This window comes from Labrus mixtus, chromosome 7 (genome assembly GCF_963584025.1).
Source record: "Labrus mixtus chromosome 7, fLabMix1.1, whole genome shotgun sequence".
In the NCBI taxonomy this organism is placed as follows: domain Eukaryota; kingdom Metazoa; phylum Chordata; class Actinopteri; order Labriformes; family Labridae; genus Labrus; species Labrus mixtus.
Window position 1 is genome coordinate 20,405,757 of NC_083618.1, and position 25,527 is coordinate 20,431,283.

Genomic DNA, 25,527 nt, shown 5'->3' on the forward strand with positions numbered 1-25,527 from the left:
TATATGGGAAGAGCTATGAGCAGCTGTGGCTGTAGCTCTCAACCGGAAGGTCAAGGGTTCGATCCCCAGCTCCTGCAGCAACACGTCCGATGTGCCCTTGGGCAAGACACTTGATTGATTGAACCCCAAATTGCTCCCGCTGCTTCGGCGCAACATATGAATGGGATTAGTTCTTCTGATGGTCTCACTACATAGCAACCTCTGCCATCAGTGTGTGATGTGTAGGTGTGACATGCGGTGTAAAAGCGCTTTCTGTAGTCAGAAGACTAGAAAATTGATGCAAGCTCAAGTTCATTTACCATTTATCATCTATGACATCACCTTTAAACGGCTTCTGCCCTGAATGCTAACGCTAATTTCCCCACCATGGACACCGTTCAAAGTGCAGAGCACTGTTGTTCCCCCGAGGCTGTTTCAAGTTTGAAGAATTGCTTACTATGTTGTGTATAGTTAGTTAATTCGGCCTGTTTTTCCTGGAGTATGGTGAGAAAAGTAAAATCATCTCATCACCTTTTAAAACTCTTAAACAAGCTAGACATTTCCCCTTGGTTTCAAGTATGTATGCTAAGCTAATCAGCACCTGGCATTAGCTTCATATTGAGAGCATAGCTATACCGTGGTTTTAACACTCCTGTCAAGAAAGCAAAATAAAACACATGAACCGAAGGGTCTTCTCTTTGATATACCGAGTGGATAACTGTAATAGGGGTTTAGTTCAGCTCAGAGAAGATTTCAACTGTAGATCAATGTTAGTCTCTTTGGTTGAGGGTACTCATCAGCTTGAACACTTTCGGATAAGTAGCTCTTTACACATTTCCCATGGTAACAGACCTTTTGATCATTTCAGTTCCCATGGTTTTTTTGACAATCTTTTGAAATTCATCTGCCAAAGCTTGAGTCTTGTTCATTTTGAAAACATGCCTGCTCTATTCCTTAGTAACATTCTCAAAAGGGAAATGTAGAAACTTGATATATCTTGTCATTGATTTGCAACACAGCAGACCTCTTATTGCCCCATTATGTTTTCTGGAATAATAGCCTACAGGGTTTAGCAAACGCAAATCACATTTAAATGCTCTACAACCACAAATGTGTTGCAGATGCAGACATTGGAGGATGTTAAAAAAATGAGCCTGGTTAGCAAGAAGTTCACTTTTAATTAAAAAATGTAGGCCTTATGACGATTGCTGCCTGTTCAGGGTACATGTAATACGTCTCTTTTTCCTGGTTATGCTCAATCCATGTGGTTTTTAGACCACTCTGCACGTGCAAGGCTGAGTTCCTCACCCACTTGTTATGAGTTCATTGTGTTTATGAAGAATTACACCGTCCCCCTGCATCATTTTGTGACAGCAGAGAACAAACAATAACACAATTATGCCCCCCAAGTGTGCGTTTCATGTTTTGACAACATCGTCTGTCACAGTCACTGATCTCATTTTTGGAATAAATCAAAGGTGGTTCACACTGCCGTGGGAGTCAAAGCCCAGACACAAAGCAACGTGTACCTCCCAAGAGTTCACTTTTTCTTCTTCATCATGCACAAAGAAACACAGTGCGTCTCTAAAACTCCATTTTATTATCTGGTTTGATTCAAAAACAAGTTAAGAAGAGAATAAAAAAAAAGAAAAGAAGTGTAAAAACAGACTAAAACAAGTGTCACAAAAACCTCCCAGAATAACTACTGGTTCAGAACTATGCATGGCTTCGGTTCAAAGTGAAAATGGCATTCAGTCCTTCATACTATACACATACGCCTGCACACATGCATACAAATGGGACCAGGGTGTGTCCTGCAGTATATCGATTAACTGTACCTGCAGAATCAACCACCTATCACGTCCCCTAAGTGTTTGTCCTCACACTGTCTCTGGGTCTCCTCCTCTTCCACATGTCTTAAGGTCCATATTCCCTTCATTACACCCAAGAGCTGTTCATTTTAGCACACAAATTGTCCTCAATCCAGGCTCATGTCCTCCCTTTGAACGTGTTCATGCAAGTATAACTCCCGGAAAACTTGTGGATTTCTTCAAGTGCGATTTGAGGCATGAAGCTGAAAAGTAGATGATAGAAAAAAACAAAAGGTAAGCATGGAAACATTGCACAGACTAGACAAAAAAAATACAAATTATTGTAGTGTTACCTTTTTAAAATAATGAGGGCGTGCATTGTCCAGGGCAGGTAGAGGAAGGCCTTGTCGGCTCTGACTGCATCCACAGTCCTCTGGGCGACTATCTCGGGTTTGAGAGGCGGAAAGAGTTGAGGAAACCTAACATAGAAAAGAAAGTCGTTTTGATAAGAATGCTTTCTCAAAAACATGAGGGCAAGCCCTTTGTTGGATATTTTTACATCAATTTACAGAGCAATCGAGTTGGACGTAGCTCACCTAACTTTATGGCAGCATAGCAACATTTTAGATAAACCGTTTTTTTTGTTTTTATTGCATAACAATTTAAAGTGTTTGGTGTACTGATAAAGTTTTTTGACATTCTGTGTCATTGTCTCAGATCATCCGACATTGTTCTGCACTATCTAAGCCTTGTTCACCCTGTTCTCTAATGTGTTCTCCTCTCATTGGTTGAAATATATCGTGCCTGCTGAACTACAAGTAGTATTGATATGAAGGCAAATATTCTCAATATACAGTAGCAGACTCTGTTGCTTGGACCACCCCTAACGACTCGTTCTTTTCACATCACGTCTTGCCTCAGGAGACCGCCCGCCCGCCCGCCCCTCCTCCCATCTTACAGGGTTTAGCCTCTCACTTTGAGGTGCATAGTATGCGAACAACCAGAACAGGGGGACTTCAAGGGGCCTACGATTCTCCAGAAACTTTCCGGAGTGTGTATGTTATGTGAATGAGCCCGAAGAACCAGTGTCAACCGGTGTTGCCTGCAGAACCTCCTCATACATTTATTTTACTCACAAACAGGAGAAACCCACTTTCCCATTAAAAACATGTTAAGATGGCATCACCAGCATACGTTACCCACAGGGGAAGTCTGGGCTGATAACACCTCTGATAGGTCAAACAACTAACTTAGATCTTCAATCATTTTCAACATTCCTTTCACTATTTAATGAAAGACCTAATCTCATTCAAAGTGACAATATAGAGACCTTATATATCGATCTCTAAAATCATTATGCATTAAAATCATCCATCCAATCATTGAGATACAGTATGTTACCCTGAACAATTAATGTCAACTTCACAGGGTTGTTGGAGGACCAGTCTGAACTCTCTTTATGATTCATCCTTCAGGGAACATGAATGAAAAATATCCAAGTTGTACTTTATCCTTGTTGTGGTTCAGCCAAAAGTGGTGGACTACACAAATCTAGAGTCTACTAGCATGTCTATGAAGTCAGAATAATGATGCAGGGGATCTTGATGTACCTGACTCTCATGCCCTGGAACATCTCTGTGTTGGTGTGGAACGGCAGCACCGTGGTGCAGCTGACACCGGGACAGTCCAGCAGGCCGAGCGTCAGACTCTCCATGAAGGCCAGAGAAGAGGCCTTGGAGGTGCAGTAGTCTATGGCCCCCGGGATGGGGGACTGGGACAGGATGGAGTTTATGCACACTACATGACCATGCTGCAGCTCCAGCATCCGAGGAAGGAAGGCCTTTGTAGTCTGGAGAAAGAAAGAAAGAAGAAAGACAAAAATAAGAGAATGAAATGGGAGACTGAGGACAAGGTGGAAGAAAGCACGGTGTAAGGGAAGGTGAATTATATTCAGCAGAGTAAAAGGAAGAGCAGACAAGGGAATCTGGCTCACAGTGTAACCACAGATTAAATTTCCATTTCCATTTAGTTGATAATTGCATTTCTGTCTGCGTACGACACAGTCTTTTCATCTCTATTCAAAATAAAAATGCCACGAGTTTCAAAACCCGTCTGATGTTTCAGGAGCTGAGAGGAGATTTGGAAATACCCCACTTAACCTGCCACAATAACAGGCATGATTGACAAGTCTGTGTTTGCCTGCTATAAATGCTGCCGTGCCGTAATCAGAAAAGGAAAATGATAAGGGTAATCTGCCGAGAGGAATTCCCCTCCTCCTCCTGCCTGGAAAAACTGCCAGTGGTTTAGTTTCTGCGAGTCTTACCCAGAACTGTCCCATCGTGTTGATGTGTTGGGATTTCAGGAGGGCGTCGTCATCGCTGTCCATTAAACTTTTGCCGTGGACTACGGCTGCGTTGTTCACCAATATGGTAACATCTCCAACCTGAGATTAGAAAGCACAAAAATAAGAGAGAAAAGTTAACTCTGCCACATATCTTGTGTTTTCTGACAGCTTATAAAAAAGGTACAGTTGTGCTGCTCCCCAGTTATTCATATGAAGTGTCATCTATACACCAGATGGGAGACAGAGCAGCTCAGAGCCAATGTACATACAGAACAGTCAGCGAGGCACGCAGAAGCGTGTAATGCATTGTTTCACTCTGCAAGTGACACTCTTTGTGCAAGACAAAATATCCAAAGAAGTGTTGAACTGGTTTACCTTTTCTCGAACCACTTTGGCCTGCTTGTAAACTTCCTCCCGATTGGCCACATCGCACAGGAAGTAATGGCACTCTGTTCCTGAGAGAGAGATCTCTTCAGCGGTTTCTTTCAGGCACTTCTCTGTTCGGCCCCATAAGATAACCTGTCAAAAGAAATTAAATTTTTTTTTTTTTTAATAAAAAAACGTCAGATGAATGTTCTGCATTGAAGCTGTTCCAAGATCAGAAGCAGATCAAGTGAGTTGAGGCCTATAAATGGCAGTCAGTGAGTCCTCAATAAAACATTACGTATGTTTTGCGCAATATTTTCTGGCAGAGACCCGCTGTAACTCTGAAGGTCTTTGGGCAGCGATGTTCTTTTCATTCAGAGAACAGAGAGGCCATTTTCACTCTAACAAATAGTTTTCCAGCAAGATTAAAGGCTTGGGGGTTGCTGTGTGAATGAACTGTCTCTTCATCTACCCAGAGACTAAATGAAGGCCGGTCATTTGAGCAGGGAACATGGGGTTGGATGGAGGTAGGAGGGGGTTGGGGTTGGGGAGGGGACTAGTGATTGGGCAATTAGATCTGTCAGTCTTTGGGGTCAGGGAAAGGTAATGAAATCAGGGGGTGAGCCTTCCTCATCTCTCAAACACAAATTCTCAAAGAGATTACACGGCCTGTTGGGCAGATGAGCCCCGTCATTTCTGGTCAGGGAGTCTGACAACAGTGCGTGTGTGAAGTGCTGAGGACGCCAGTGTGGGATTTGGCCAGTCGCCCGTGACCAAGGTTAATATTTGAGCAAAATGTCTTTTAGGAAAGTGATATTGTGTATGTGAGAGGAAGAAATGCTGGGTGTGTGTATGCATACACATTCAAAAGGGAGTGTGTCTTGCCAATGGTTCCTTTGCTTTAGATGATCACACATGGTCTCTTTTTCAGGGATTGAACCCGTCATCTCGCAGTAACAGGACACTTTCAAACACTGCCAACCTTTTAAAATGTGCCCAGCCTTTTTTTTTTATAGAGCCAAACATTACAAACTGCTAATGACAGTTTGTTAATTTGCACAGTCACAACCCTTAAAACTCTCCAAACTAATGCGTTACTTTGCAGTGTTCATGTGTCTGATGGTAATAGCATCAGAAGCAAACCAAACACGGAAACACTGACACTTTAAAGCACCAGGGACGCCACTGATTGCAGTCTGGAATCTGTCCTTTATTTCTTTATCAGATCTGAGGCAATAAGGGGTTTGGCTCCCTCTGTGATCCGCCCTTGTTTGAGTTGCCTTTGATTGGGTTTTCTGTTTGCTTCATTTGCAGCCTTATTTAGGTAATCAGGGGAGGCAGACAGGTCCTGATAAATAACCGAAAGCTTTTAATAGGATTTGAGCCTTACAAACAAAGCTGACAGCTCCCATTAAAAGTCAGCACTCAAACTGTGCTCTCTTGCTTAAATGTTATTTAATTCATTAGGTTTATCACCCGTCACAACACACAAGACCCTCAGAACAAACAAGCATTGGCCAAATTGCTATCTGGATAGAAACAGTAAGAAAACAGTTTTTAATAGACCCTACACAAGCTGCTCTCGCTATCAGAGATACACCATTGATTGTTCTAACAAGGCGTGTGTTACAAGACTAAACATGAACATGTGCTTCGAGAAAAAATCTCTGTGATCAGCAAATTACACTTGCATTGCCCTTGAGAACAGGAGTGCCAATGCCATTAAACACTGACTGTAGTTAACTGCAGCATTCATGTTTTCCCTCGATGATCCCATTTTGCAAGTTTTGAAGTTGTTGTTCTGTTTGTTAAAACTTTAGGTTGTAATATGGAATAGGGTGCTTCAACTGAAATGTGTTGTAAATGATTTTTCATGGCTTATCCAGGATACTACACATGCACATGGTTACCACTTATACCATAAAAGAGATGACAAATAAGTCAGAAATCGATATGCAAAATGTGACTTAATGCTAAGTTTTCAATCTCCAAGGCAACATTTCCGTTGGTCTGCCATTCTTTTGGCATGTAACTACGTCAAGTTGCTCGACTCAGAAAGTTGGGGGCCAAAATGTGCCCACACTTTCCAACTTGAGGATGACTTTACATAAATTTTCCAAGTTGCAAGCTAAGTTTTTGATCATACCGACGTTTTCTTATGTCGGTACTGTTAGTTTCTTATGCTCTGGTGGAGCCTTGATACATGCAAAAAAAAAGTCCTTAAAACCTGGGAGGTGCATGTGTGAACGCTAACATCCAAATTATTCACTCTGATTTTTCCAAGAGGTTTTCCTGCCTGCCCCATGGTAAATTTTCTGATGAGAGGACACAGCAGGAAAAAATCACGGCGGATGGCCATAACATCCTGCAACCGGCACACAACTATCACCGCGCACTTAACAAAACTGCATTGTTATGTTTTCACCAGTATGCTCTTTTCCGCTCTTTTGTCGACACCGAGAGTATGTTCAACTACACATAGTGCTGAAATACTTCGATATTAAGGCAAAAAAAACACGACATAGTAGTATATTGCAAATGCAAGTCGTTCATTTTGCGTCATGCATGGCCTCCTGAGAATCTCATCCGACAGGGATAGTCTCCTGCTGTGAGGTGCATGTGTGAACAAACAAGTGAGGATGATTTCAAGGGCGATCCGCCTAAAATTGTCTATAAATGTTCAGGGGTGCATATATGAAAACGGCTCCCTAGTCGCCGAGTAACTCCTGCTGAATTACAGTGATATGCTATCTCCTGGATCTGAATGTATGGGTGGGTATGAACCCTCCTTTTCACACCCATTGTAAGGGCCAGCACAGAGGCGGCACACAGAGGGGGCAGCAGGAGTTCAGGAGGCAGTCGCCTGCCGCTGTCTAATTACTGCGGAGACAGCAAGGTCAGCTGCAGGGCAATACCCAGCTGGGAGCGGTGTGCTTCCCGCCTCCGGCACAACACGCACACCCACTAAAAACCTGTTGTCAGTGCCTCCTCACTTTGGTTCATCTTCCACACTGTGGTCTCCTTATGTAATCGTAACAACCACATGAAAATCAATGTTTTCTGCAAACACTTTCTTCTAGAGTTGTTTCCAAGGGACTGAAATATACCATAAAAGGAGCTTTGAAGAAGAATGCTGTTCTAACTTGTCAGCTATTTACTGGTATTGTTCTGAAAAGCCTCTCGCTGTGCTCTGTTCTTGGATGCTGTTCTCGAGAACACATTGGTCTGGTTTATTGTTTCTGAGCTTCGTTCTGCAACGCTTCCCCCCTCCAACTACACACAAGAAGACCTGGCTCCCCTCCTGAGTCCCCGGCTCTCCATCTCGCCGGATTCTTTCATCAACGCTGTAGTTTAGCCTTCCTCACACCGTGAAAACACCAAAGCCCGAGCAGAGGAAAAAGGAAATTCCGGCTGCCACTCACAAAGGGGCTCAAACAGGGGTGAGCGCAAGTTCGTAGAGGTTAGCCCTATTCATAATTACAGCCCTGTATCCTTTTAGCATCTCTTTAGGCAGGGAGTAATTGTCATACGCATTACTCCAGGTGTTGTTTTCAAAGCCTTCACACCTTGATAATGCCCAACAATGAGGTGCTGAAAAGTGTGGTGACATCCTTTGTTGTGCAGCTGCAGAGTAAAGCTTTTAAAAACCCACTGGTTTCTTCTTGCTCAATCCCCGAGGAGATGGCATTGAAAGACAGAGGGAGGCAGTTAGTGTTTCACCGAGCTTTTAGCAATGTTTTCAAGCTGCTAAAATTGCACCTCGAGTGTGCATTAGAGACTTGGAGCCCGTGTCACACATGTAGGGATATAACCTGCAGCTGGGCTGCTCAAAGCTTTCTAGCAGGGAAATTACCACCTCGTTCTTCCATGTGTAATGATGACTCCCATCTGAGGTGATCAAAAGTGGAGCTGCTCTGTATTAGCACATTGCGGCTAAAAAAGGGACCCCAGCGACTCATCAGGCACTCAGCTGTGTAATGTTCACCCACTGGATGGGTTGACAAACCGTATAGCTGGAAATGATGAAGGGAACAGAGCCCGACCTGCAGCGGTGAGGAACTGTCTCTGCAGCCACTGGAGTATCACAAAGTGACAGCTGCTTGTTAGAGGGGTGAGGGATGGTGAGGGTGGGGAGGGGCATGGATCTGATGGGTGGGCAGGAGGATTTTCTGGGTTTGGAAGGAGTGAATTCGATGATTTGATTTGAAAGAGGAGATTGGTTTCTTTATATGCAATATGAAATCCAATGAATTACTCAATCTCATCAATGCAACCTGTTAACTTTACGATCTCCATATTATAACAATATTGAAAAATAAAGTAAAGACCCATAGTCTTATATTTATTAAAGATTGTTCTGACTTTCCAGCTCTCTTTTTGTTTTGCCAGAAGAAGCACTTTGGGCTTGATGTCTAAATGAAAAGGGTCATACAAATAAAGTTAATTTCATTATAACTATCTTCATGGACTAAAAGACAGTGTGTTACACACTGAATCTGTTCCAGAGAGCAATAAAAACCGTGGGTAACAGCCTGAAGAATCAAATCAACACCCATCTGCAGAAAATAAATCTGAATCATGACTTCATTCCCATAGTAAATAACGATGTTTCTCATGTTTCTGACCTTTCACCTCCTAAGAGTCTGTTTTCAAGTTACCGTTTGGTTTAGAACTGCTTAGACCAATGCATGATCATCTAATGTCATTTGCTCTTTCCCAACTCTTTTGGTTGGGTTAGTTTTGCATCTGGAGCCATAAAAAAGGGATATCATGTCCTCTTCTTAAAATGAAAACAAACCGAATCTGGCTTTTATTAAAAGCATGAAGGAAGAAGACCTTCTAATGTGGTAACAGCAGAGCTGTGATTATGTGGATTGCTTTGAAGCAGTTTAGTGATGCTTTGGGCACATGACCCCCCAATTACAAAGTACAATGATACATATTAAAAAACTGAAAGTGAATGCATTTACAAAAGCTTAAATCTATCGAGGCTACACTTCCTAGAAAGGTCAGTCACACCAGCTCCGAGCAGAATGACTGTCAGCCGGGCACATCATTTAATCACTTCAATCAGGCATCCAGGCTGTGCACAGCTGACCTCATGTTGACCCAAAGTTGTTGTGCAATACTTGAACCAAAATGAAGGGCAGTGACTCCCATGTCTCACTGGACCAACTAGTTTCTTACTACTTACAACTAGAGGTTATGATCCCTGCTTTCATAGAACAGTGGAACAACAATACACCTGGGACAGGGTGGGCAGCCCTGGGAGGAGGGAGGTAGGGTGGCCAGTCTGACCAAATACTATACTACAGGTTTGGTGTCCAATCAATCATGCCCTACCAAACCAATCTCTTGGCAAAATATTTCACTAAAGCTATACAATTATCGTCTTTTCATAATCGATTAATCTACCAGTATTGTTTACCACTAGTTCATTTGACTGTTACTGTACTCCCCTTTAAATTATAAACCACACTGAAAAATGCTTATAACATGTTGTCTTCGAGCAGCTTTTTTTCATTTTTTTTTCATAAAGAGTCCAAAAGTCAAAGTCATCATTTTCTTCAAGAACTAACAGAGAGCAAAACATGCTGACACCTGAAAAAGCAGGTTTGACATTTCTACTTTAAGAAACTCACTGAAACGATTAATCAGTTTTTCAAATAGTTGGCGATTAATTGTCTTTCCATCAAATAATCAATTAAACCGATTACTCATTATTGCTCTATTCAATGCATTTGTTTGGAGGGAAAACGTGTGTGTGCAACAGGTTGTCTGTTAGTGATATTACCTTTCTGGCCCCCTGCTTGGCGAACTCGTTGGCCAGGTGGCGCCCGATGCCTCGTCCTCCTCCGGTGACCAACACCACCTCCTTGCTCAAATCTTTCCTTCTGCTAGGGAACAGCGCAGACAAACTTGCTCTGACGATATAAAATAGCATTTGCACGGGGAAAAGAACCATACGACACGCGCTCTTCAACTCCATCTCGGGAAAGTGCAGGCTCCTGCGCTCACGACAACTGGACTGTTTACGTTGCAGCAAGTTTACCAAAAGCCTCCAAATACAGCGACTTAAAAGCTCCTGCGGGTTTCTCCACATGTAAATAAAATCACATGCGGTGTCAAAAACTGCTGCATGAGAAATCCATCCGGAGTAAAAAAAAAAAAAAAAAGAATTAAAAGTAGCAGAGGTGTGTGAGTTTTAAAAGCTCTGACATATGGATCATATGTCAGATATGGCTCTCAAATGTGTCAGTGATCAGTCATTACGCCTGTCAGGACGCACAGACGTGAAACACAAGTCCAAGCGACGCTCCGCTGTGTGCGCTACTGAAACCGCTCTGCTTTGGAGTTGTTGTGTTCCTGTCCTGTCCCGGTCTGTCTTATATATCAGCGCCTCTGCCCCGGCTCCGGTTCTTCCAGCAGTGAGAGGACCTGGATGAACCTAAAGGAGAGGTTTGTAAGGGCATTAATCCTGATTGACATGTTAAGTGGGGATGAATATTTAGCTCCACGGTGCCCGTCTGCCCTGAGTGGCTGCGTGCTTACCCCTTCTCCACCCCCTTTCATGTGGCTACAGAGGTGGTTCTCAACCTGTGGTCCGGGGCCCCCCAGTGGTCGCTCAAATAGCGTCCCAGGTGGGTGCCCAAATCTTGTTTGGGAAAGGTTTATTTTTAAGTCGAACGACCTGCACTTCACCTCGTTGCATAACGTGGAGAAAAAACAATGACATGTTGCAATCACAGGTTTCACTGAGAGATAGAAGTTAATGCAAAACAACCAAAGTACTCTTACGTAATAGAGGCAGACGGTTATGGGGGATTATAAGGGTCAGGCATGAGAAGAATAAAAATGACAGGAGGAAGAATGTATTTGTTTTGAATTTGAAAAAAAAAGAACAAAGCAGAGAAATTGGTAATAAAGTCCAAATGTTGAGAATGCCCCATATCAACACAGCAGCTGTTTCTAGGATGTAAAGGATGGGACGCCTTGATTCTGTTATCGTAATACTAATGCCATATAGCGTGTAGCTGGTCTCGTTAAACTAGGGTATATGACATATTCTTGTTATGTTTCCACATAATTATACACATTATACATTATTTTCCACTCATTTGTTTTGTTTCCTATTTTATTTTATCATTTTATAGATCATATTAAAATGTATTTTCATGTTATAAACAAAATCTTAGAGTTACAGGCCTGTATGTTTCGGTATGTGAGCAACAATTCATATGAACTGAACAATTGATTAAAATCTATTAATTAATTAATTAACACTGAATGCAACACCTGAATGTGTTCTACGAGACACATGTGACACACATGTAATTACAACAGTTTTATCAGCCTGGGCATCAATTACCAAAATGTACTCCTGGCTGTGAGAGACATAAACATAACTTTTGCACCTTTTTGAGACTTCAAAAGTAGTCGATAAATGGAAACCACCACTGTTCTCTCTCTTTCACTTCCAGCAGTCGTTGGATACAAATATTACTTTAAGATCTGTAGATTTATTTTTAGTTCAGGTAGGCTACTTTTGGCTAGAAACATAACAGTGATTGAATCGTTTTAAAACATGTGGTATCAAAAATAACTGAAACATTTTCACATCTTTGCTTTACATATCTCCCTTTTCTGCATATTTTTACCCATTACATGAGTGCTGTAAGTAACCTCCCCAGTTCTGATAAAATTGAGTGCGTTTACATTGAGTGTCCTGGTTATGAGCCTTATCTTGGTTGGTCCTAAAACAAAGGCAAACTGCAGTATCTGACACATTATTCATGGTGAAACCAAGGCAAACTGCAGTAAGTGTCACTGCAGTTTGCCTTGGTTTCACAGTGTATTTTACAGATACTGCGTAACTAAAAAAAACAATATCTCTGGGAAATAAAGCAGTAGAACTACAAAACTCTCACAGATTGAGGAGCAGACACTGCACTTACAATTTGTGCACAAAAGTGAATTTCACAAAAAGTGCAGATACTGCACTTTGGTTTTGTAGGGCAGTATAGTTGAGAAGTGGCCAAAAGATGATGATTCGTCAGATTCCCATTTGTCGCATGATTGGCAGCCTGGAACACAATGAAGAAACTTTTTTTTTTTTTTTAATTTTGACAGGAATTGAGTTTCCTGTCCTGAGTGTGATGTTGGAAGAAAATGCTCAACTTGTAAATGTGGTAAATAAATCAGACTTTAAATTGAAGTGCAAGAGGAACTATGATAGTAAGACTTTCTGTATGTTTTGAGGATAAGGTCAAAATGTCAAAGTCTTCATACTCAAGCATTTCTCTGACTTACTTTTCTTGTATAGGCTACCTTTCGCACACTGAAAGTTGATTCCCCCACCCCAACATTTTCACTGTATTCTCTTTTAAATCCTACCCTTACTCTACCACAGATGGGGATATTTGGTCAATGGCTTCATGAGGTGACTGGGAGGCTTCTTCGACTAATCCTTTCTCCACCCCCTATTAATTAAGTTAAACAAATAAGCAAACAAACAAATAATTAGCTTAGCATTTAAAACAAACAGACAACTGAAAATCCTGACAATTGAAACCATAACAGCAACCCCCAACACAAATAAGGAACCTAGGCCGAGAGAGAGAGAGAGAGAGAGAGAGATTTGATGAAGTCAGATTTTGTAACAAAACACTACAGAAATGAAACGTAGGTGAAATCATTACCTTTTCATTCTGTATGGATGCAGATCTCATAATGACCAGTGCATCTGCTGCTTTTCCTTTTGAGTTAGTAACTGATCTCTACCTACTTCAGCCTCCGTATACATGCTGTAAACATAGCTTCAAAACACATGTGAAAGTCAAGCGTATACAGAAAAGATTTTGTATTGTTTTATAAAGAATAGTAAGGTTTGGATCCAGCTGTATGTGATGCGGCACAGTCTGTCCTACATTTGTAACGGTCTTCTGTGTGCAAGACCCACATCTGTTGTCTCAACCCAATTTGTTGTGGAAACAGTATTTTTTGAAGCGCACTATATGGTTCTGTGTGTGACAGCGCAATTAGGGAAATAGGTCAGCCCAGTCTCAGACACTCGGCAGTGTGACAAACAGAAAAAAAAAAAGTGCATGAATACCGCCTAAACAAATCCTGTGAATTCATGGGCCTCAGACAAGATTCCAGTCTGTGATTTTTGGCCCTGGCACTGTGTTTTTTTTACTGGGTATTGCTGAATGCAGGGCTTTTTTCAGCAAGGGATGGGTTTAAAGAGCAGCCTCACAATGGTTGCTTTGTGCAGGGCTCAGCTACTTAGAGAAGGCAGAGAGGCTCTCGGGGGCTGCTAAAAAACACAGAGACGACACGACTCCAGATGCTGTCTTCATTTTGGAAAATTTCAGAGATTTAAAAAAAGTGGATCCAAAGTCAAGCTGCATTGGAGGCTTGCGCATACGTTTCCCTCTGCCTGAGAGAGAACTGAATTTAAATGAGAGGGGCTGCAAAAACAAGAGAGAAATCCAAAGATTTACGTTACAGCGAGGGGTCAAATGGGTTCATGCTGCAAGCCAAAAGCAAAAAATGTAAATAGGGTATATTTCAGAGGACACTGTTTATTCATCCTCATGCTATCACTGCCATCTACAGATCAACAGTGAAAGTTCAGATGAGGATTTCCTCAGCCTGCCTTCAGTGGAAGGAACATTTTCTTCCAGAGACCACACATAGCAAATGTCATTCTGTGCCGTGGGGAGCTGAAAGCAACCAAGCTTTGTGTGTGATGAAAGAGAGCACATAAGAAACAAAACAAACGTATCAAATATTGCCAGGAATTCACGGCAACATAATGAGCATCAATGCAATGTAAGAGCAATTAAAACGGCTCTATTAACATACCGGTATCAGTACCATTGCTTGGTCTCTGTGCCAAAGAATGCAATACTTTGATTGCACATCTGTAAAATATGCAGAAGAATATTATAATGTTTTCCTGGGCAACAGGCAGCCAAACACGTCATTAAGTGAAGCCAAGGTCAGACTGCATTGCACACAGACGTGGGAGGGGTGGAAAGAAACCAAGAGCAGGTAGATAAAACATTTACTCCTAATGACTTACCTTCAGCTGAGCACACCAGCAACATCATGGACATGGGCTCGGCTATTTTAATAATTGGCTCCGCTGCTCTTGTTGCTGCCTTCCTCCTCCTGGTAATTGGACTTGTGTACTCTGAGCTGATGAATTCAGACATTCCTTGCGGGGTTGCAAATAGCAGGAAACTGCACATGGTTCATGGCTTGTTTGTCAGCGTAGCAATCGTTGTAAGAAAAGCGCAGCATCTATGGAAGTGTTCACGCTTATTATTTTATGTGTTGTATCTGTTCTAATTCACTTTTTCTTTAAATTATCAACTGAACATAACACATTCTGTTAAGGAGATTGAATCTTCTCTTGTGCGAGGAATAAAAAAACAAGTCTTCTCTTTTATGCCCTTGTCAAAGATGGCTGTCCTCTCTTTGTCCTCCAGCACAGATACAAGCTTTGATCAGAGACGTTTTAAGATAAGATATCCAGTCAGACAAAGGTGCAGAAAAAGACAAGGTTGTGCGTTCCCTGTCTTTGATGTTGTCATAATAAATATCCTTTGTGAAAGAGAATGGATTTCACTTTGACTTTACCCATCAAGAAATATAAATATATACGTTCACCTCCAACACTTGCTCTGACTTGTGGTAAATCTGTGGTTTCTCTTCTCTACAACAAATACTGAATTTGTACATCATCTGGGTTTTTGTCAACATGTTGGTTTATTTCATGTATTTTTCTGTCTGTTTTATGTACATGGTTAAATCCAGCTCCTGCCGGCCTGCAAGTGACAGACCAAAAGTATTCTGATGTTGCATTGCAAGTTTACACATTTCTCTTTAAAGTGTGGGAAAGCAGGAAAACATTTACTGACAACAGATATATGACTTAGACTCTATTATGTGATGTATTGATTTATGTACTGGGTCACATGCAAACTGGTTGGAAGGGATAAACTAAGATGACATCGATTTATTTGTTTTCTTTGTATTGATGTATTGCGTCTTGTATTGTGGGGGCTGCGTTGGTATCGGTTGGGGTGTTATTATTTGGGGGAAGGTTCATATCAATGGTGCTGTTATGATGTTGGCTAAATGACATGCTGGAACATTTGATTGAATCTCAGCCAGTGTGTCAGAATGATTCCATGTGGAATGGGGTCTTGTAAATTACCTGACAGGAAATTAAATACGTGTTCATTCATTCAGGCTTGTGTAGAAATTTTCATAAAGATAGATAGGCGCTTTATTGTCATTGTATTTAGGAACACAATGAAACTTTGTTGGCAGCAATCCTGTACAGCAGCATTTTGGTCATATATATATATTTAAAAATTGTATATATATCTATCTATCTATATATATATATATATATGTATATATATATATATATATATATATACATATATTCAAAGTTATGTACATAAGATAAAAGGTTGTTCTAGATTCAGAGAGAAGCAGTAGCTATCACAATATAAAATTCATGAATGGAAAATGTGACTAATCTGCACGATTCTTGCATCTTTGTCTCCACATGATTGAATGTCACAGTAAGACACTTTTAGAAGAATCAAATAATAATATAATGGAACCATTTTCAAATAAGCAGCTTCACCAGTTATCCTGCTATATTTCTTAACTTCTGTTTCTTGCTTTATTTCCAATGTTAAGTGGTTCAAACAAACCTTTCCAGCCATAAAATAAATAAATGGATATTTCTAAATTGCTGTCTGTGTAAAGCCCTTCACTAAAGGACCTATGGATTCATTGGGGGAGAATGAAAGTACCTGTCTTCTGTCTGAGTTTTGTTGGTGGACAGGTTTAGCCTTTACGACAATTATTATATTCTGTTGAAAAGAATAAATAAGAAAGGTTGGCAGTGATGTCTACTACAATATTTATTTGCTTATTGTCTTAGGTTTAACAAACTGTATTGTGTATTCATGTCCTGGTGGTGCTTTGGTGTGACTTATTAATGAACGTTGGGAGTTGGATTTTTATCAAGTCATTACTTTTTTATAATCCTCCGTTTTTATATGCAAAGAAACAAGTCACTTAAAACTAGCAAACAATGAATTCAAATAATAGTGAGATGTTGTGGAGCATATATACATTTTCAAGCTAAGTACTTAAATGAACTACTGTCCCCACATGTTATGTCAATATTTGTAGAATCTATTATAAAGTTTTCAATATTGTCCTTTCTGATTGTACAAAATGTGATGAGTATAGAGGAGGGAGATTCTTGTTCCAACTGTGGTGCTTAGTTATTTTCTAATAAAGACCTTTACATTTCTTTGGCTCACTGTGATGTTGTGCTAATCCTGAACAGATTTTGTCGATGAAGTCTGCCTGCATTTGGCCAAGGAGTCTGACACCACTGAGCTTTCTGTTGGATGCCAAACTTTTTCCAGATTGTACATAAATAACCCAAACTTATTTCCTGACCAGAGCGCCAGAACTGAACATATTGTCCCTCCTTCGTCCCTCTCACCCCTCTTAGGTATCGATTAGCCTCTGAGCACGGATGCCCAGCCCATATGGATGACTGACGTGTCACTTCCTCCCTGTGGCCGAGGCTGATACCAGCGTGTACTCTCACAGAGTGGCAGTGGGAGGGGACAGCCCTTGGGCTAACCTGGCAGCAACTCTGTGCCAAAGGCTGGCAAGAAGTGAGGAGCGACATCTGCTGTTCCCCTGCGCTCAGGTCCTCATCCACCCAGCCTTGCAGAAGGCAGATTTCAACCTGCCCTCATACCAGCAAAATCATGCTGTGCCCATATTGTTTCGTGGCCGGATGGCGTTCTGCTTCCTGCAGAACCTCAATGGACACATTTCTGTTAGCCAAGATGTGTTGGAAAGCTATCATGTCCCCACTAAGCCCAGGCCACGGTATGAAAGGTGGCTCTCCCCATCCAACCTGCCTCCCGGGTGCAACGCAAGAGGTTATTGTAACCACCAAACCCCAGAATATAATGGGGAGGTGTACTACCTATCAAAGCTGCTCTGGAACATTGACTGAATAAATAATGAGTCTAGCCAATGGGACATCAACCATTGCTTTGTTGAATGTCTTTCGGGGCTTTGACTTGGGAATTTTGGCCGCCACTAAGCCTGTTTTTTGGTGCCAAAAGAGACCATATTTGAACTAGTGAGTAGCCCTGGAGAGGGACAAGGGGTTGGAAAAAAGACAAGTTATTAAAGCAGTATAGTCTGTGACCGAGGCTGAGTTATTAGCTTGGTAATGAGCTAGATTACCAAAGTTTTTTCCCACAGACTGAGTTTTTATAGTTGGTTGTAGCTGACCAGATTTGTTTATTTATGACTGAGGAGAGCTTGTGAAACATAGTGGACTTGCTGTGTTCTTGCTAATATCTCATAAAGAGAGCAGGCAGCAAGTGAACAGCACATATCAGGTGAATGCTCGGTCTTCACTGCAGCCTAAAAATGTAGTCTAAGGGGAAAGGCCAGCAACACTCCTGACACTTATACACTGATATAAAGACTCCATTTTTACTGTCGTAGAAACACTGAAAGCTAACAGGCAAGGTGAATGCAGACACCAAAAACATGCTAATTAGTGCTAACATAAGAACCATCTACTAATATCATTTCAAAAGCTCAAAACACTGGGGTAGCCTGCAGACTTCCTTAACTGCCTTCTAGTACAATAAAGCTCACAGCAAGCTTTAGTATTGGGCTGTTATTGCCATAAAAAACACAAACATGGACGAGAGGTAAAGTGACTGAATTAGCTTAGGCGACAAGTAGCAGCTAGCAGCTACATCTTGTCATTGAAAGTAATCCCCAGTATGCACGATTTAAAACTTAATATAAATACAAATGATAATAGTTAAGAGAAGTTACAGTTAGAGAAGTTTATTGTAGGGGCCAAAATTGTTTATTGCAAACATGTTTTATTTTGCTTTAAATTTGGTCTTTTAAATATGGGACCTCAGGGGTATTGACTCACTTTTGGAGGCAGCCTCAAGTGGCCACTGTAAGAACTGCATCTTTGGGCACTTACAGGCTGGCCTCATTTTTAGCCCACAGGTTGATTTATTATTTGAGGTCTCACAATCACTGGCAGATGTTGCTGTCACTCTAAAAAACCACCTTCCTTCACCCTTACATGTAAGAATGATGTCCAGAGGGATGATAGGATTATTTACAGGAGACAGCTGCTTCTCTTGGAAAAGGAAGTCACCTGGTAGTTTGTGCTGGACGGCTTGCATGGCACGATTAACATCTGTAACCAGGGCTGGTTCTCCTTCATCTCTGCGGTGCAGGTTGTGGAAAGTGGTGCTCACTTGATAAAAAAAAAAGTCTGGAAAGATCATAAACAGGATAACAAAATAAACTGTATTTTACACGTCTTGTTTTACATTTTAATAAACAGAACCGGCCTCCAGTGGCAGAGTTGGTCCTTTATTAAAAGTACATTGTTCACACAGGACTCAAAAACCCACACAAATCTTCAAACAACCTGATTCATTCCTAATGTGGAAAGCAGCCTGAGGACAAAAAGTCTGAAAACAATTTTGGGCATCAGTTTCACAATATAGAGTATACTGCTAAAAGGCAAATGCCATGCTCTCGCCTTCAGGAAAGCATTTATTTTTTAACACAGATGTAAGACATCTCCCATTTGGTTCCAGGATACTCAGCCTGCCTTCTCTTTCTGTGTTTGCTGTCTCCATAGCAACAAACTTCTCTATTTCCTCTCCACTGCTGCCTGTGCTGTTATGTGGCCAGGTGTGCTGTGTTATGTAGGGACCTACATGCCATCCTTTTGACATACTAACCTGTGTCCTAATAGACCTGCTGATATCCTTGGTTAAGAACATTTGACACCAGGTAAAGCATGAAGGGAACAGACCCCGTGCAGGATAAATGGAAACAAACGGGCTGGAAGATAGAGCAGAAGTATCCATGCAAGGTGCTGGTAGGAAACTGGGCAGAAGACAGACTTAAGGTGGGAATTGTGTCTGATCATTGTCTATTTCATCTTCCTTTCAAATGATTTTTCTTCATCAGGTTTCCAATCAGGGGGCTGCACGGTGGCGCTGTTACCTCACAGCGAGAAGACATTTTGTTCGAATCCCCGCCGGACAAGAGCCTTTCTGTGTGTAGTTTGCATGTTTTCTCTGTGCATGCCGGAGTTCTCTCTGTTTAATCCAGCTTCCTTCCACAGTCCAAAGACATGCTTGTTAGTTAATTGGTGACTGTACATTTCCTGTGTGAATGTGAGTGTTGCTGGTTGTCTGTCTCTATATGTCAGCCCTGTGAATGACTGGAGACCACCTCCTGCCCAATGACAGCTGGGATCGGCTCCAGCCCCAGCCCCCTGCAACCTCAGATGGTAACAGCAATAAAGATAATGAATGGATGGATTCAGTGCACAAAGATTGCAAATCAGTGGACACATTTTAAGAAACTGTGTCCACGGATTTGTTAACCATTGGAACAGATTTACAAATGGCCTTTTATTTCTTCTGACCTGATCCTTCAAGGGATCTGTTCCTTTATGCACATAGTGAAGGGACAAAAATCATGGCCAAGGCAGAAAAACGTCAGGCATGTATCACGCTGTTTAGTTCTTATGTTTGTCTTAATTATCTTCATGTTTAATAAATACTTCTGCATTTGACATCCAAGTCTCTGAAAACGTCTTCATCCCAGATTTAGATTTCCTTCACAACCTTGTGCCAGTTTCGAGTTAAGATGTTCTGCTTACTTTTATTTTCTGTCTATTTTGGCAGCCTCTGTGGACATCGCAGTATGTCTCATATCTTTGATCTGTCCTTTATGTGCATGTGTATTGTGCCACCTTTGTAAAACTTTGCAGGGTTAAATGTAAAGAAAGGCTCCTTTTGAGTGCATGATGTATCGCTTCGCCTGAATCTGACCCGGTGGCAGCTGTGACAGGCATTAAAAATAACTTCAAAGATATTGTCAGTCTTCTAGCTGAGGGCCTGTTTTGCTTTTGCAGGTCATATAAAGGCTTCAGTATTAAATTGAGACTATTCCATAACCACTTAAAAACTCCTCACAGTACGTAGAAGCATATAACTTCATTTGATAGTGAGAACACAGGCAATCCAGGCCTAACATTCAGCGGATCCAAAACATAATGGCACACCAGTGGCAGCCTGCCAAGGGTTTTGTAGCACCTCAGCTGGTAGTCAAATCTATAGCAGAGTGATTAGGCAGCCTGAGTTCAGCTACATCAGCACAGCCTCCTGGTGGGAGAGGCTCGAGCTGGAGACTAATTGCATTGACGTGAGGTGCAGCCATGGGCTGCTGGTTCAGGATCAGAGGGGAGAAATGACTTCAGAAATACTGTACAGCAGAGCGGATCGATAGTGAAGTGTGAGCTTTGCTGATCCTTTGCGCTGGGCTCATTGCTCAGGTCCCCTGTATATCCCCCTCTCCTCTTCTTCTTTACACTCACTGCGATGTCTGTTTTTTTCTGCCTGACACAGTTCACTCAGGAGCCAACGACAGCCAACAGCACCAATCGTGTAGACTACCGGCCCCACTGGGACTTCAAGCCAGACGTTTCTGAGAGAGGATCGGCCCTGCTGAGAGCTGAGGTCAGCCTTTAACTGCTCATTCACGGCATTAACACCAATTGAATGCCTGTCACAGGCCTGCAAGTCAGTGCTTTCTTCTCCAGATCCTGGCCACTTCTGCATAATATTGACGGCCACGATAAGAACTTGTGATAAAACTCTTTATGAAGCAAGTTTCTGTTCGCACTCAGCAGTAGAGAAATGTGTAAAATCATCAGTCCTACCGAGCACTTAAAGGCTAGTTAGAGCAATTTGCTGCTGTCACAGAGTGAGCCTTTGAAGATTATTGTAAAAGAGTGGGTCATGCCCTCTATATCTTAATCCACTGAAGCCAATGCATACAGGCCATGCTGAGACGACCGTATTGTCTTCTAGGGGCTTCCATCCAAACTTCTATTTGCCTATGTTGGCCCACCACCCTATCATTACTCTGTCACGCAGTATGGAGAGAGCTATGGGCGGAAGCACAACAATGCTTTGCCCACTCTGCGACCCTGCCATCCCGGCAGCTTGACATGGCAGCTTGAAAGGACTGAACAGCCAATTTCTGGTAAGGCGCAGCAATGCAGCCCAGATTTTTATTTATATAACACATTTCAAACACAAGATTTTTTTTACATGTGCAGACAGAGACGTCAGAATGCCATTTTAAATGACAAGCAGTAAACACACAACATAAATACACCGAAGTGCAGATTACAGTGGAGTCATATGTTGCAAGTTTACTTACAACAGTTTAAATTCAATCCATGCATTACAGCAGCTGCGAGGATGTTGTGGATTCATGTTGTGTCCATCTTAGGGACTAACAATATGTCTTTTCTCTTTGCCGATCCTATCCTGTATGTTTGTGCAACCTTTTGCTCAGGTTGCTGTTAATCACTCTGTTGAAATCCAACCTTGTGTCTGCAGTTACAGGCATGAATAATTTCTCTGAAAAATAGTCAGTCTTTTAGCTGATGGTCTGTTTGCTTGTGTAAATCAGATTAGGATGCATTCATAACCAGTATAAAACTCTTAGCAGTAGGTTTATTAACAGAGACAGACAGAGTTTTTAACATAGATCTTTAATTGGCTACCAACTGGCTGCCTCCTAAAGATCTCAGTTTCCCTCAGGGTTTATGTTCTTCAAGGCGATCAGAAATGCATTTTGGTCCAAGTTTTAAGTAACTAATAAGCCAGACTCTCTTGGTTCAGAGCTCAGAGTTCTAAATGAGCTAAAATCTTCTGCCCGTCTTTTCAGGAAAACCAGACAAGAGACCATTACAGCTGTCCAAGGCATGAATGAGTTTCTCTCAATCATGGCTGGTTATGAAAACGTTGAATCTTGCAAAATGTTTGACAAGATAAATTGCAGATTTAGATAGGGCCTGAATGTGGCAGCTGAAGCTCAGAGTCTACAAAATATTTTGTGTTTGCAGCTCTTAAATCAAGCTGAGCAATAACTTTTATTCGTTCCTCCTTGTTGCCAATCGCAGTGAATTAACACAAAGTGTAAGAGCACAGTTTAAATGCCATGCCACCACTGCCTGAAGGTACAGATTAAACACAGGAAATGATATATTAAACCATCCAGGCACCAGCACTATGAGTGTAGAGCAAACACACTTTAGCAAATTAAATTTTGCATGGACCAGACACATCGGCAGTTGTGCTCATGAACAATTAAATCTGTGTGGCCCCAGATGCCTTTTTCTTGTTCCAGATCAGTCACCAGTGTAATTAATGGCTGCAGTAACATGGCAGTTAACTTTCTCCTCTCTGTGTTCGTTCACAGCCAACTTTGACGCGCTGCACTCCACAAAGCATTGTTTGGAAAAGCAGCAGTCACGCCTCCCATCGCTGACTGTGTACAGGTCAGTGTACCAGAGGCACCCACTTAGTGCCTTCTGCCAGAGCCGCTCTGCCAGGACCTCACGCATGCTCTCCAGCCACCTCCACGCAGCCAATCACAACAACAAGGACCTGGATCTGAGACGGCGCCCGCTGCTGCAAATCCCAGATCATTGTTTCAGTCAAAGTCCACAAATGCAACAGGTTTATAGACAGAACTGTTGCTCTTGAATTAGACATGTTAAGTTCACATGACAGAATGAGAACCACATTTCTTTCTTTCTTAAAAATTAACAAAAGGTAAATTGTCGATAATGATCGTTGTGTGTATGAATTGGGATCAAAAAAGTTTTCTAATCCTTCTCTAATCTAAATGGGTTATCATTAACATTATACATGAAAACACACAGAGATTTTAAGATTTTACTGATCACTTTTAAAGCACGTATGGGTCTGGCTTCTAGCTACATAATTTGGGTTGCAAATTAGACATGGCTAAAAACCTGCATGCATGGCATATACTTTGTATTTTACATATGAAGCAATGCTCTTTGCATTAAATAAAATAAATAATTGTTGATCCAGTATGAACCAGGCTGCAGCCTTAAGGTGGAGCACTTCTGATCTTTCCATTGCTCTGAGAGGATCCGTCTCTAAAACTCACTTTTATAGACTTGCTGTTATGTGATGAAGTGTTTGTTTTCCCTTTATAGAAAATCTTCCATTCACTTTTTTGGCCCATCTTATTGCTTTTTAACCTTGTAATTTGCCTAATATCCTCAATTTATTTTATTGCGTTTTGTTGCCTTTATTTATTTTTTATTGTATTTATTTCTCATTTGTTTTTTTTTAATCTCTTAATTACATCCATGTTCTTACATCTTTGGTCCTCTTGTCCTTAGTTTATGTAACTGGGTGCTTGGGTTCTACTGATGTTTAGGTTAATAATGTTGGATGGTTGTTAGGGTTCTAATGATGTTTAGATTAATTATGGTGGTTGGTTGAGAGGGTTCTAATGATGTCTAGGTCAATTATGTTGGTTGCTTGTTTTGTTGGTTGGTTGCTTGTTTGGGTCCTAATGGTGTTTAGGATAATTTTGTTGGTTGGTTGTTTGGGTTCTTATTTTGTTTAGGTTGATCACGTTGGGGGGTTGTATGAATTCCAATGATGTTTCAGTTAATTATGTTAGTTAGTTTTTTGGGTTCTAATTATGTTTAGGTTAATGTTGTTGGATGGTTGCATGGGTTCTAATGATGTTTAGGTTTATTATGTTGGTTAGATGGTTGTTTGGGTTCTAATGATTTTAAGGCTAATCATTTTGGTTGGTTGGTTGTTTGGGTTCTAATGATGTTAAGGTTAATTATGTTGGCTGTTTTTTTGGGTTCTAATTATGTTTAGATTAATTATGTAGGTTGTTTGGGTGCTTTTGCTGTCTTGGTTTTCTGTCATTTCTTTGGCTTCTTTTGTGTTTGGGTTCTCATACTTTGGTTGTATGATTCTTCTTTTCTGTGTCAACACTTGTTTTTAAAGGTGCTTTATAACCATTAAGGAATAGATGTATCAATACAGTTTTTGATTGAAAGACCTGGAATCATATTCTAGACATATCACACTTTTCAGTCATTAACTTAATGTTTTAATATTACATTTTGCAAATGCAAGAAAGTAGGCCAACACATAACTGCATTATAGTTTGATATGTGAATGATTATTTATTTATATATTTTAGTAAGATTCTTCTACAAAACACAATGTATAATTATTGTGGGCTTCATTTTAAATGATACATTTATTGGCATGTCTGCAGATATAAAACACGTATTTTTTTTTTTCCATGTGCAGAGTTACAAATAAAAGGTAAAATATTAATCTGACTGAATGCTTACGTCTAAATGAAGGGTAGCGGCTCAAAGCAAAAAGCTGGAATACTCCTATCTTAGGTTGCCTTCATGCTGTTTGTTATTAAAGATGCTTGAATGAAAAAAGGTGTTGTTTGTGGCTCTTTTTTAAATTCTTACGTGCATGAAAAAAAATGATTGAAGCATACCGTTAGGGAAATCAAAGGGAGTTAAAAAAAAAGTACTTTAAATCTAATTACAAAGCTGTAAGGATGTTTACTGTGTGTTGAGGAGTTTCAGTGTTTGTACATTTGAGTGTAAGTGTGTGTGTGTGTGTGTGTGTGTGTGTGTGTGTGTGTGTGTGTGTGTGTGTGTGAGAAGAAGAAAGGAAGGGGCTATAAATTATATTTTCCTTTCCAGGGGATAATTGCATTTTCAAATTCTTTCTCTCTTCACGGTTAATATCTGTAACTCAGAAATGGCTGTAAGTGTTACCTGGATATCCTGTGGGAGCAAAAGGGAGGGGGGTTTATAATAAAACAAGTGTTGATGCCAGAGCTTATCTGAGCACAACTGCAAAACCATGAAGCCCTGAGTCATCCCAGGCAACATCTGAAGGGACATGTCTAAGTCCCTTTCCATTCAATGTTTAGTTACAGCAAATCAAAGTGTTTAATTAGAAAGAATCAAAGATGCTTATGTTTGATGGTCAACCATCTGTGTCTGCC

The 25,527-nt window shown here is 41.1% G+C and overlaps 4 protein-coding genes across 7 annotated transcripts in view; 2 read left to right on the forward strand and 2 right to left on the reverse strand.

Moving 5' to 3' along the window:
- ece1 (endothelin converting enzyme 1) overlaps positions 1 to 25,527 on the reverse strand; it is a 516,542-nt gene that overhangs the window by 455,049 nt on the left and 35,966 nt on the right. The window contains exon 1 of one of the 2 annotated variants that reach the window (XM_061041175.1): positions 17,766 to 17,776. The exons of the other annotated variant lie outside the window; for it this stretch is intronic. The gene's annotated coding sequence lies outside the window, so the exon portion shown is untranslated. Of the gene's footprint in view, positions 1 to 17,765; positions 17,777 to 25,527 lie in introns of those variants that run through there. 2 annotated transcript variants of the gene reach the window in all.
- On the reverse strand, positions 1,138 to 11,164 carry dhrs3b (dehydrogenase/reductase (SDR family) member 3b). 2 transcript variants are annotated; one of them, XM_061041188.1, is made up of 7 exons: positions 11,053 to 11,164; positions 10,295 to 10,948; positions 4,510 to 4,653; positions 4,114 to 4,233; positions 3,401 to 3,639; positions 2,144 to 2,269; positions 1,138 to 2,053 (listed from the first exon to the last, which is right to left on the reverse strand). In XM_061041188.1, the coding sequence occupies exons 2-7, from the start codon at positions 10,601 to 10,603 to the stop codon at positions 1,969 to 1,971; spliced, it is 1,023 nt and encodes a 340-aa protein (XP_060897171.1). In that variant the 5' UTR covers positions 10,604 to 10,948; positions 11,053 to 11,164; the 3' UTR covers positions 1,138 to 1,968. The 2 variants fall into 2 exon arrangements, with proteins under 2 accessions (XP_060897171.1, XP_060897170.1); XM_061041187.1 differs by lacking the exon at positions 11,053 to 11,164 and having other exon boundaries at positions 10,295 to 11,045.
- On the forward strand, positions 14,318 to 18,901 carry aadacl4 (arylacetamide deacetylase-like 4). Its single transcript, XM_061041706.1, is given in 3 exon segments — positions 14,318 to 14,334; positions 17,057 to 17,100; positions 17,103 to 18,901. Coding segments are annotated over 3 exon segments (534 nt in total). The 3' UTR covers positions 17,576 to 18,901.
- cfap107 (cilia and flagella associated protein 107) lies at positions 18,961 to 24,923 on the forward strand. 2 transcript variants are annotated; one of them, XR_009673747.1, is made up of 5 exons: positions 18,961 to 19,528; positions 21,039 to 21,149; positions 21,504 to 21,678; positions 22,906 to 23,901; positions 23,945 to 24,923. XR_009673747.1 is itself a non-coding variant. In XM_061041161.1 (4 exons), exons 1-4 carry the CDS (start codon positions 19,418 to 19,420, stop codon positions 23,190 to 23,192), a joined length of 684 nt encoding a protein of 227 aa, XP_060897144.1. In that variant the 5' UTR covers positions 18,961 to 19,417; the 3' UTR covers positions 23,193 to 24,923. The 2 variants fall into 2 exon arrangements, 1 of the variants encoding a protein (XP_060897144.1); XM_061041161.1 differs by having other exon boundaries at positions 22,906 to 24,923.

What these genes read in the sequence shown, in the direction of transcription:
- cfap107 (XM_061041161.1), top strand. Translation starts at nt 19,418, where the DNA reads ATGAAGGGAACAGACCCCGTGCAGGATAAATGGAAACAAACGGGCTGG. An exon ending in CGGCCCTGCTGAGAGCTGAG is followed by an intron (nt 21,150 to 21,503) that starts GTCAGCCTTTAA and finishes ATTGTCTTCTAG; the next exon opens with GGGCTTCCATCCAAACTTCT. An exon ending in GACTGAACAGCCAATTTCTG is followed by an intron (nt 21,679 to 22,905) that starts GTAAGGCGCAGC and finishes GTTCGTTCACAG; the next exon opens with CCAACTTTGACGCGCTGCAC.
- dhrs3b (XM_061041188.1), bottom strand. Translation starts at nt 10,603, where the DNA reads ATGTGGAGAAACCCGCAGGAGCTTTTAAGTCGCTGTATTTGGAGGCTT. An exon ending in CCAAGCAGGGGGCCAGAAAG is followed by an intron (nt 4,654 to 10,294) that starts GTAATATCACTA and finishes TTCTTTTGACAG; the next exon opens with GTTATCTTATGGGGCCGAAC. An exon ending in CCAAAGTGGTTCGAGAAAAG is followed by an intron (nt 4,234 to 4,509) that starts GTAAACCAGTTC and finishes TTCTAATCTCAG; the next exon opens with GTTGGAGATGTTACCATATT.